This window comes from Lipophrys pholis, assembly GCF_963383615.2.
Source record: "Lipophrys pholis genome assembly, chromosome: 15".
NCBI classification, from domain to species: Eukaryota; Metazoa; Chordata; class Actinopteri; order Blenniiformes; family Blenniidae; genus Lipophrys; species Lipophrys pholis.
Window position 1 is genome coordinate 612,950 of NC_137642.1, and position 12,768 is coordinate 625,717.

The window sequence follows — 12,768 nt, forward strand, 5'->3', positions numbered from 1 at the left end:
TTTGGTAGGACATGGAGGGATAGATTTGCGAGAGTTAAGATTTTTACTTAAATTGCTAAAACTACTAAGGAGATTGTCACATACTAAATGATATTCCAAAAGGAAAACAACCCTAACCCTTTTCAAGTTTATTTGCTTGTGTATGTGCCGCTGCGATGGCCTCCGCATCAGCAAATGACAAAACTGGCAAGTTCAGGAGCGTTGGTGAAAATATAAGGTCCATTTTTAATGAGACCGGCACAAACAGAAAGTGACCTGCTCCAGGAGACGCTACTTCCGGTTGTTGTGAAAAAGGTCTCTCTCAACACCCCCCACCATCCACGCCCACTAGAGTAGATCCTTTTCTCTGGAAACCAGAAAAATTTGGGTTCAGGTTGGGGTTAGGTGGTGGCCGATTTGCCACGAGCTACATTAGAGTTTAGTAGTACAGCTGTGCTCATAAGTTTACATACCCTGGGAGAATTTATGATTTCTTGGCCATTCTTCAGAAAATATGAATGATAACACAAAAACCTTTCTTCCACACATGGTTGATGGTTGGGTGAAGCTATTTATTGGCAAACAACTGTGTTTACTCTTTTTAAATCAAAATGACAAAAGAAAGTAGCCAAATGACTCTTCACCAGGTCCTTCAGGTCATTGTGTCGGAGAAGTTCACGGCTGCACGTGTCCAGACGACTCTTCACCACCTTGGCCACTCGTTTACCTGAGGATGACAGGTGAGACAGGACAGGTGTGACAGGTGAGACTGGTGAGATAGGGCTGGTGAGACAGGTGAGACTGGACAGGTGAGACAGGACAGGTAAGGCAGAACAGGTGAGGCAGGACAAGTGAGATAGGACAAGTGAGACAGGACAGGTGAGACAGGACAGGTAAGGCAGGACAAGTGAGACAGGACAGGTGAGACTGGACAGGTGAGATAGGACAGGTAAGGCAGGAGAGGTGAGACAGGACAGGTGAGACAGGACAGGTGAGGCAGAACAGGTGAGACAAGACAGGACACTGTGATGGTCTGCCATCACAGTGTCCATGTTGGCGGTTCCAGTCTGGACCCACAGCATCACCAGATGTCAACCAGGGTGGATCATCCATGGTGGACACCGACCGACGGAGACCTGCTCTAGATTCCATTTTTAATCAAATAATAACTATCTTTGATCATCATTATTCACAGTGGCACCGCCAGGATTCAATTTCATAGTACGCACAGACCCCCCCCCCCCCCCCCCCCCCCCACTCCCCCCCCACTCCCCACTCAATAACTTTTTTTATGGCTACAAAAACCATGTTATCATGCAGAAATGCAGTATAAAAAGCCTTCGCATCACAGGTAGATACTCGTGTAGCCAGAATAAATACCTTTATGAATGAAAAAAATCTGAGTGCCCGCTGCGGCGCTGGGGGTGGGTCCTCCCTCTGGCCCCCTCCCCCAGTGGGGCGGGTTGGCCCCTGCTGCCGCGCTCCGGGTCTGCCTCATTCCCGGATTGGGGGGAGCGGGGGACTCGGGGGCTCCGGGTTGTGGATGGACGGTTTACTGAGAGTGACTTCCAGGGCCTGATGTGTGTGTGTGTGTGTGTGTGTGTGTGTGTGTGTGTGTGTGTGTGTGTGTGTGTATGTGTGTGTGTGGGCGAATGAGGGGGGGTGCCCTGGCCTCCGGCTGGGCTCGCACTGGGCCCTGCGGGTCTCAGACTCTGCTGTCTGGCCGTTGGGTGGGGTGGGGGCTCCTGCCCGGGTCCCCTTACGGCGCCTTGTTGGGGGGGGTGTGGCCCCCCCGGGTCCTAGGCCGGCCGCTCGGCTTGGTGGCTTGGGTCGGGGCCTGGGGCCCTGTGCCCTTTATCCTTCTCTTGTGGGCTCCTCTTGCCTGGGGGGGATTCCTCTCTGCATTCTCCGTCGGGTGCTTTTTGGGCGGGGGCGTGGCTCTCTGGGGTGGTTCGCTGGGGTCTCCCCGGGCCTGGGGGGCTTCCGTCTGCCGGGGTGGCAGTGTCCGGGCCCGATGGCCTCGGACCCCGGGGTGTCGCCACGGGTCCCCCCACAACAGTTCCGGTCACACCCAGTGGACAAGCCACACACACACACACACACACACACACACACACACACACACACACACACACACACACACACACACACACACACACACACACACACTTCCACTCCTCACGAAAGGTGCTTCTGAAGTTGCTTGTTCTCTATCATCATTTGCTCAAACTTTAAAAATCATGTTCCTCTTTTGTTGTCACCTCTTTGTTAATTCATGTTCCTGCTTCACGTTACTGTCTAGATAGAGCTGCTCAGGCTGGTTAATCTAAGAAATCATCTTACTGTCTAGATAGAGCTGCTCTGGCTGGTTAATCTGGAAAATCATCTTACTGTCTAGATAGAGCTGCTCTGGCTGGTTAATCTAAGAAATCATCTTACTGTCTAGATAGAGCTGCTCTGGCTGGTTAATCTAAGAAATCATTTTACTGTCTAGATAGAGCTGCTCAGGCTGGTTTAATCCAAAAACAGTTGGAAAATATTTGGATCAGTGTGATAACTGCAAATAATATATGTAGCACAACAAGGATATTGTATGTTATCCCCCTCCCCCTCCCCCCTCCTCCCTCAACCTTTTTCTCTCTTTTCTCTTCTCTCTCTCTTTGAGCGTTCCCCCCCGGTCGTGTACGGCAGCCATGCCAACTTCTGACGGAGAAGGCAACAGGAGGAGACTCCGGGTCTCTCCCTGTTGCAAGACCAAAAACTGTTCTGACTCCGAAGGCTCTCAATCACATCATATTGTTGGCCCAAGCTGCCGAACAGGACAAGGACAAAGAAAAAGAAAAAAAAAAATTAATCTGAAGGCCTCAGGCAGATTTCTTTACCTGGCAACAGGTGATGGCTGCAATGTGATTGGTCAAATGCTTTAATATGGAAGTACAGTCTGGAAGCAGCAGCCAGGGGAGAAGCTGTGAGAGGAAGCTGACAGACAGTTTGGAATTATTTATTAAGTATTCATGGACAAAATATAATCAACATTTATAATTAGATCTTTTTCTTAGGCCTCCAGAGAAGCCTGGCAGGCCCTGACGGCATGCCACTGCCTTTAAAAAATTGTTTTTCACACCTTTAAAAACATTGTACACACGGTGTGTACAGGATTCCTGCTGGCGGCACCACTGATTATTCATATCGTTAGACAAACTGCCCAAACTCAACATCGCTGATGATCCTGATGAAGGAAACTCTCTAAAACACCAATGACGAGCTGAGTCAGCGTCTCCTTCTGTGACGAGCAGCACACACACACACACACACACACACACACACACACACACACACACACACACACACACACACACACACACACACACACACACACACACACACACACACACACACACACACACACACACACACATTTAGTATTTCTGTTTCCATAGCAACCTGGATCATGATGGGGAGTGGGTTGGAGTTGGTGAGAGGAGGGTGAGTGATGGAGAGATGTCGTCATTAAGAGATGGAGCGATGGTGAGATGTAGTGATGGAGAGATAGCGAAATGGAGAGATGTAGTAATGGAGAGCTAGAGAGATGTAGTGATGGAGAGATAGAGAGATGTAGTGATGGAACAATGGAGAGATGTAGTAACAGTGAGATGGAGAGATGTAGTGATGGAGAGATGGCGAAATGGAGAGATGTAGTAATGGAGAGCTAGAGAGATGTAGTGATGGAGAGATAGAGAGATGTAGTGATGGAACAATGGAGAGATGTAGTAACAGAGAGATGGAGAGATGTAGTGATGGAGAGATGGCACAATGGAGAGATGTAGTAATGGAGAGCTAGAGAGATGTAGTGATGGAGCGATGGAGAGATAGAGAGATGTAGTGATGGAACAATGGAGAGATGGAGTGATAGAGAGATGTAGTGATGGAGAGATGTAATGATGAGAGATGGAGTGATAGAGAGATGGAGAGATGTAGTGATGAGAGATGTAGTGATGAGAGAAGGAGTGATAGAGAGATGGAGTGATAGAGAGATGTAGTGATGGAGAGATGTAGTGATGAGAGATGGAGTGATTGAGAGATGGAGTGATGAGAGATGTAGTGATGAGAGAAGGAGTGATAGAGAGATGGAGAGATGGAGTGATAGAGAGATGTAGTGATGAGAGATGGAATGATGGAGAGATGGAGAGATGCAGTGATGGAGAGATGTAGTGATGGAGAGATGGAGAGATGTACTGATGAGAGATGTAGTGATGGAGAGATGGAGAGATGGAGAGATGTACTGATGAGAGATGTAGTGATGAGAGAAGGAGTGATAGAGAGATGGAGAGATGGAGTGATAGAGAGATGGAGACATTGAGAGATGTAGTGATGAGAGATGGAATGATGGAGAGATGGAGAGATGCAGTGATGGAGAGATGTAGTGATGGAGAGATGGAGAGATGGAGAGATGTACTGATGAGAGATGTAGTGATGAGAGAAGGAGTGATAGAGAGATGGAGAGATGGAGTGATAGAGAGATGGAGAGATGGAGTGATAGAGAGATGGAGAGCTGTAGTCATAGAGAGATGGAGAGATGCAGTGATGGAGAGATGGAGTGATGGAGAGATGGAGTGATAGAGAGATGGAGAGCTGTAGTCATAGAGAGATGGAGAGATGCAGTGATGGAGAGATGGAGTGATGGAGAGATGGAGTGATAGAGAGATGGAGAGATGTAGTGATGAGAGATGGAATGATAGAGATATGTAGTGATGGAGAGATGGTGATGAAGAGATGGAGAGATGGAGAAATGTTGAAGTGGAGTAGGAAAATACCAGAGAGCAAAAAGCCCCCCCCCCCCCCCCCCCCCCCCCCCCCCCTCCCCATCTCCTCGTCATGCGGCAGGGATTAAGATTGAAGATTGAAGATTGGAGATTGGAGATTGCTTTGTCACATTTGTAATCAGATGTAGAGGAGGATTATCCCGGGGGTGGGGGTGAGGGGGTGGGTGGGGGGGTGGGTGGGGGCGGTGCTGCTGAGACAAAAGAAGGCTGTGCGAGAGAAAGCGATGTAGATAGATAAAGACAGAGCAAAGGGGGGAGGAGGCACCTGTGGATGTGAGGGGGGGGGGGGGGGGGGGAGGAAGCAGAGGAAGAAGAGGAAGAGGAAGAGGAGGAGGAAGAAGGCTTTCGGAGGAACAGACCTTCAGACAACAAGCAGAGAGCAGATGGAGGCGGCTCACTGTGAGAGGTGAGTCTGACGGAGCTGTATGAGGTGATGGAGCTGTGTGAGGTGACGGAGCTGTATTAGGTGATGGAGCTGTGTGAGGTGACAGAGCTGTGTGAGGTGATGGAGCTATATGAGGTGATGGAGCTGTGTGAGGTGATGGAGCTGTATTAGGTGATGGAGCTGTGTGAGGTGACAGAGCTGTATGAGGTGACGGAGCTGTGTGAGGTGAGGGAGCTGTGTGTGTTTGATGATAGACCAGCCAGACCGGGTGACTCCACCTGACGGAGGCGACTCCACCTGCTGAGGAGGAATGATGAGGCTGAACAGAATGAAAACAACGAGGCTTCAGCTTCACACTGACGAGAGAAACCAGCTGATCACACCGGATGACCAGTAAAACTGACGGAGGATGCTGCCGGAGCAGTTCCATGCTCCGGCAGCATCCTGACGGAGGGTGGAACTCCTCGAACTCTGTCTGCTGATGGAGGAGCAGCTGCAGCACAGCTCTCTGGATTAGTTTACTGGAAGCAGCAGATTAGTTTGGCTGTTTAAGTATCTGAGCTTCCACTGCTCAAGATGAACTATCATAAAGCCTCCGTCCACTAGAGAGAGCTGCAGAGCATCATACTGCAGTACTGGCTGCGGCAGCGCAGCAGTAAACTACCAGCAGCAGTAAACTACCAGCAGCAGTAAACTACTAGTATCAGTAAACTACTAGTGGCAGTAAACTACCAGCGGCAGTAAACTACCCGCAGCAGTAAACTACCAGCAGCAGTAAACTACTAGTATCAGTAAACTACTAGTGGCAGTAAATTACCAGTTGCAGTAAACTACCCGCAGCAGTAAACTACCAGCAGTAGCAAACTACTCGTAGCAGTAAACTACCAGCGGCAGTAAACTACCGGCAGCAGTAAACTACCAGTAGCAGTAAACCACCAGCAGCAGTAAACTACCAGCAGCGGTAAACTACTGGTGGCAGTAAACTACCAGCGACAGTAAACACCAGCGACAGTAAACTACTAGTAGCAGTAAACTACCAGTAGCAGTAAACTACCGGTGGAAGTAAACTACCAGCGACAGTAAACACCAGCGACAGTAAACACCAGCAACAGTAAACACCAGCGACAGTAAATACCAGCAACAGTAAACTACTAGCAGCAGTAAACTACACGGTGACCGCCTCTAACCGTCAGCAATCGCCGCTTCCATAAACAAGCCCTGACACACCCACCTGGAGAGAACAGAGGGAGGATGGGGAGAAGCTCTGAACTGAAGCAACAGCGCCCCCCTGTGGCAGCCGAGGTGCAGGGCATGACACTATTGTTTTAAAACTCCGTCTCACACAGGCTTCCCATCGTCTCTGTTCCAGCTGATCAGCCGTCAGCTAAATGTTGTGTTTTTTTCTTGAAGGTGGTCGACGGCGGAGGACAGAACCAGACACCAGAACATCTGGCGGCAGCAGCTGGGAGAAGAAATCATGACTGAACACTGTGAAGACAGGACCTTCAGTGGAGGGCCTGTTACTGCAGAGCCAGATGAACATAGCCGGTCCAGGCCCTGTACGTCTCTAGACCCTTCACAGGGGGCGGTAGGTGCTCTCCAGCAGGCACAGGGTCACAGGACTCCCTCTGATCCGGTCAGCCAGGACCTGGACGTGCAGGTTCACACAGAGTCATCGGCCATGTTGGTCTGCAAGCAACCGCTGCAGCTGCAGCAGAGCGGCACCATCACCACAGTGTGCAGAGGATCCAGTGGTGGAGAAGGTGGAGCATCTCCACCCAAGAGCAGGTGCAGCTGCATCTCACCAAGCAAGACAGACCACCGCCGCCCCCCTCCATGTGACCAGGCCGTCTGCTGTGGCTCTTATGTCCACAACACCAATTTCTACCACACTTTGGCTGCGTACTGCCACCCCAACCCAATCCCAGCACCCGCCCCGCTGCTGCCCCGTCTGGCCGGAATGGAGCCACTCTGCACCACCCAGCGAGTCATGGCCCCACCTGCAGCCTCCACCCACCTCAGCCTGCCCCGCCTCATGTCCTCCATCAGCGAGACAGGCCTGGATAGTAAACACCTGCTGCGATGCTGCAACCTCAACTGCACGTGGAGCAGTACGCCACCTCTCGGACCGCTGCCTCTCGGACCACTGCCTCCCGGACCGCTGCTTCCCGGACCGCCGCCACCCGGACCGCCGCCACCCGGACCACTGCCTCCTGGACCGCCGCCTCCCGGACCTACCCCGCCATGTCAACAATCCAGAGAGTGCTGCAGAAGTCCTGCTGGAGCACCAATCTGGTCCCGGGACAAGGGAACCATGACGACCACCACAGTCCTGAGGGACGTCGGGGTGCAGACCGGTCAGACCGGTCAAACTTCTCACGTCTTCCCTCACATCTGTCTGGCAGACGACAGCAGGAGCAACACTTCTGCCGCAAAGACCCCAAAAAGTGACCGGAACAAGAAACAGGGTGGCACTCTCAAGTCGCCGGTCAAAGAGGTGAAGTGGGACGCAGAGGGGATGACCTGGGAGGTGTACGGGGCCTCTGTAGACCCCGAGGAGCTGGGCCTGGCCATCCAGAAGCACCTGGAGCTGCAGATCAAGGAGACGGCAAGCCGCGCTGCCAAGCTGGCCCGCCAAGACACTAACACCTCCCGGCAGACTGGCTCCGCCCACAAGAGGAGTCGACTGGTCGACTCCTTCCGAGGTCCGGGCTGCTGCAGTCGCAGGACTACCACCAAGGACTGACCCAAAGGAAGGAATAGGGCCCCTGGAACCAACAGGACCGAGAAGGGACAGGGTCTGGAAGGAACAGGACCTAGTAGGGACAGGGTCTGGAAGGAACAGGACCTTGAAGGGACGGGGCATAGAAGGGACAGAGCCTGGAAGGAACAGGGTCTGGAAGGGACAGGGTCTGGAAGGAATAGGAACCCAACACTGTGCTCCAGTTAAACTCCCTTTAAGCACAAGCTGAGAGGACCGTTTCAGATTCAGTCTGTGTGTCGGAACCAATGAGCAGCTTCACAATAAAAGACTATTTTAACCCACAAATTTAAAGAGTTAAAGATTGAATTCAATTCAGTTCAATTCAACTTTATTTATATAGCACCAAATACAACACAGTCATTTCTAGGCGCTTTTTACAGAGAAAAACTCAACAGAGCCACATGAGCAGCAGAGCAACTGTGGAAAGGAAAAACTTCCTCTAACAGGAAGAAACCTGCAGAACCAGAATCAGAGGTGGAGGCTTCCTGCTGACCGGGTGGGGGGAGGGGATAGAGGAGAGGAAAGGATAGGATAGACAGAGAGATAGATTGAGGGGGATACAAACCCTGGTTTGGGTAGAGGGAGGTAGAGAGAGGTAGCGAGAGAGGTAGCGAGAGAGGTAGAGAGAGAGGTAGAGAGCAGTAGAGACAGTGAGGTAGAGAGAAAGATAGAAACTGGGATCTGGTTCCACATCAGAGGAACCTGAAAGCTGAAAGCTCCGCCTCCATTCTACCTTAGAAAAACTAGGAACCTCCAGTAAGCCAGCACTCTGAGAACCAAGTGTTCTTCTGGGGAGATCTGGGACTAGCAGTTCTTTAAGATATGATGGAGCCTGGTTGTTAAGAGCGTTCTAAGTTAGAAGAAGGATTTTAAATTCTATTCTAGATTGAACAGGGAGCCAATGAAGCGAGGTTAGTATTGGAGTGATGTGATCTCTGATGCTGGTTCTTGTCAGGACTCTGGCTGCAGCATTTTGAATCAACTGAAGACTTTTGAAGCAGTTTTTGTTTCACCCTGATAATAGGGAGTTACTATAGTTACTCTGGAGAGAACAAATGATGGATTAATTTTTCAGCGTCACTCTGAGTCAGCATGTTTCTAATGTTGGAAATATTACGGAGGTGAAAAAAAGCAGTCCTGCAGATTCGTTTAATGTGGGAGTTGAAGGATAAATCCTGGTCCAAAAGAACTCCCAGGTTCCTCACAGTGGTACATCATGGAGGGGAGTGAGACCGTCATGGAAGAGAGTGACTCCGTCGTGGAGGAGAGTGACTCCGTCGTAGAGGAGAGTGACTCCGTCATGGAAGAGAGTGACTCCGTCTTGAAAGTCAGAGGAGAGTGACTCCGCCGTGGAGGAGAGTGACGCCGCCGTGGAGGAGAGTGACTCCATCATGGAAGAGAGTGCCTTTTGAAGCCGTTATTGTTTCACCCTGATAATAGGGAGTTACAATAGTTAGTCTGGAAAGAACAAATGATGAATTCGTTTTTCAGCATCACTCTGAGTCAGCATGTTTCTAATGTTAGAATTATTACGGAGGTGAAAAAAGGCAGTGAATCATTATCGATATATTTAAAGAAGTAATAAATGTTCAGTTTCAATCTGAAAAACATGAGCTTTATCTAATCAGCATTAGTTTCTGGTCTTTGATGGGAGAAGAGTTGCAGTCGAACCGGTTCCACCACCGGCAGTCTGCTCATGCTAGGAGGCTGCTAAATGCTGAGAGGCTTATAACGCTAGGTGGCTGCTAATGCTAGGAGGCTGTTAATGCAAGGACGCTGCTAATGCTAGGAGGCTTATAATGCTGAGCCTGCTAATGCTATCAGGCTGCTCATGCTAAGAGGCTGTTAATGCTAAGCTCTCAATCCATTTGAGAGACTGGGTGAGTCGACCAGTGGTACAGGTTGCTGTGGGTGGAGCAGCAGAGTTCAGTGGTAAAGAAGAAGCAGTGAGCAGCTACAGGTTCATGTTTCAGCCTCTTTGTTTGTTTTCCCTTCATGTTCCAAATGTCACAATTATGTTTCACCACTACAGACGAAACACTGTGACATAGCTCCTGCCTACGACCATGTGGTTCCCTTCCATCATATAGCTGTCTACGACTGTGTGGTCTCTTTCAGTGACGTAGCTCCTGCCTACGACTGTGTGGTTCCCTTAAGTGACGTAGCTTCCTACGACCGCAGGAGTTCCTTAAGTTACGTAGCTCCTGCCTATGACCTTGTGGTCTCCTTCAGTGATGTAGTTCCTGCCTGTGACCGTGTGGTTCCCCACAGTGATGTAGCTTCCTACGACTGCAGGGGTTCCCTTCAGTGACGTAGCTCCTGCCTACGACTGTGTGGTCCCCTTCAGTGACGGAGCTCCTGCCTACGACCGTGTGGTCCCCTTCAGTGACATAGCTCCTGACTACGACTATGTGGTTCCCTTCAGTGACGCAGTTCGTGCCTACGACTTTGTGGTTGCCTTCAGTGATGTGGCTGCTAACAATTGTATGGTTCCCTTCAGTGACGTAGCTCCTGCCTACCACTGTGTGGTCTCCTTCAGTGACGTAGCTCCTGCCTACGACTGTGTGGTTCCCTTCAGTGACGTAGCTCCTGACTACAACTATGTGGTCCACTTAAGTGACATAGCTCCTGCCTACGACTGTGTGGTTCCCTTCATTGACGTAGCTCCGGCCTACGACTGTGTGGTTCCCCACAGTGATGTAGCTTCCTACGACTGCAGGGGTTCCTTAAGTGACGTAGCTCGTGCCTACGAACTTGTGGTCTCCTTAAGTGATGTAGCTCCTGCCTACGACTGTGTGATTCCTTTAAGTGACGTAGCTCCTGTCTACGAGTGTGTGGCCCCCTTCTGTGACGTGGCTCCTGACTATGACTGTGTGGGTCGCTTCAATGACGTAGCTGCCTACGACTGTGTGGTTCCCTTCAGCGACGTAGCTCCTGTCTATGACCGTGTGGTTCTCTTCAGTGACGTAGCTGCCAACGACTTTGTGGTTCCCTTCAGTGACGTTGAACAGAACCAACATGCGCTGACCTGTAAACCATAGACTTTACAAAGAGCAGACTCCTCATTGGCTGTCGAGGAGCAGGAAGTACAGCAGCCATCTTGGTCCGGTGGTCAAGCCCATAGACAGAAAGGATAGACGCCTCGTTCCGTGCTGGAGAGCGATGTAGCATCACCGCCATATTGGATGGGGCATCCCGCTCTCGATAGCACCAGAACCAACAGGAGGTAACGCTGAACGAGCAACTTTGTCCGTGCTTTGTTTACAAAAACTTGAAGAAGCTGAAGAGAACCGACCAGTGGACCTTCCTCAGCCTTTCTCTGGACGTGAACCTCAGTCTGATGATGTGAGTCTGTGATAAGTTGCATAAAGCTGTGAGCATCATGAATCTGCTCATATTAAAATCTCTCCTTTGCTTTGTGCAACTCTTTTTAGACACACACACACACACACACACACACACACACACACACACACACACACACACATTTAGTATTTCTGTTTCCATAGCAACCTGTGTCCTGTGTAAAATCACATGTCCATAAGCAGTAATCAACCCCTATATAGTCTGAATTAAGTGATTTAATGTGAATTCACATCGACGGACAAATGATGAGGGCTGGACAGACGTCTCTCCGTGAAAAGAAAAAAAATCTCAACTTTGATTTTTGACTTTTTCTGAAGCGCACGAAGGTTTTGGGGTTTTTTAGCCTCCAAATTTTTTTTTTTCTTCAGTGGCCATAAAACTTAAAAACATACTAATGCCAACAGGTTGTATGAGATGTCTGGTGTGTGCGAGACAGAGCGAGAGAAACAACTTCAAATGATCAATCAGTTTCTTAATTTATACATTTATTAACATTCCATATCATATGTCAAGTATTTCTGAAGAAGCATAATACAAAGTATTTCAGCATGAAAGCACATATTTTGGTGTGCGAAAATTGGGCGAGTGATGATTATTATAGTTGGACTACAGTAGAAACAAAAGGACTTGAGGCGAGGGTGACCCATCCAAGATGGTGTCGCACTGCGACGTCAGCTCTGCTAGGCAGCAGGCAGTGAGGCGTGTATTATGTCTATGGTCAAGCCTGTAAACACAAACTACACCAGAGCACCGTGTGGAGTATTTCTCTGCAGATCAATGGGCTGTAGGAAGCAGGGCTCGGGGCATTCCTTTTCACAGGTAAGATGGAACATTACAATTATTTGAATTTTTGCCAATATAAACTTACTGTTGTGTATTTCTGTCCACCAGTGAACTCATAGCAGCTGCCTGAGACTTTGGTTACAGCTTGTTCTCCTGCTATTAGTCCAACTGAGACTTTATAAATCAAATGTTTCACAATACAGACTGAGGTTATAACTGACTCAAGAAGGCTGTTGTAGAAACAAAGCAAATATTGCAGGTATAACATGGACCAGCACCTTTTACCAGCTGACACAGGCTGAATTGTTCACATGTAATTCTTTCCCCCTAACAGAAGTCAGATTCCTCTCGTGTCTCCTCGTCCTCGCTGACGGAGAAACACTGACGACATGTGAGTGGAGAAAAGACTGAAACAGGTTTACTACAGCTTCAGCAGCTTTGGTTCGTTATCAGCATTTATGCATCAAAATAGGAGTTCTGTTGAAGAAAGGTTAGGTGGGAAGAAAATAGCAAGGAGGAAGAAAACAAGCTTAATCTTCTTTTTTAAAAGGCTTTTGTTTTGACTCTCTCACATTTCCTGTTTTTATTTTGAAGGTTTCCCAAAGACAAAGATGTGAGGAAGAAGAGGGAGGTGGCTTTGAGGTTTGGAGGGACCATTTTCAACTGGA

The 12,768-nt window shown here is 49.4% G+C and overlaps 1 protein-coding gene across 1 annotated transcript; it reads left to right on the plus strand.

Moving 5' to 3' along the window:
- Positions 1-5,163: 5,163 nt before the first annotated feature.
- On the plus strand, positions 5,164-8,233 carry LOC308121022 (uncharacterized protein). Its single transcript, XM_080482041.1, has 2 exons — positions 5,164-5,208; positions 6,598-8,233. Exons 1-2 carry the CDS (start codon positions 5,186-5,188, stop codon positions 7,931-7,933), a joined length of 1,359 nt encoding a protein of 452 aa, XP_080338167.1. The 5' UTR covers positions 5,164-5,185; the 3' UTR covers positions 7,934-8,233.
- Positions 8,234-12,768: the final 4,535 nt, after the last annotated feature.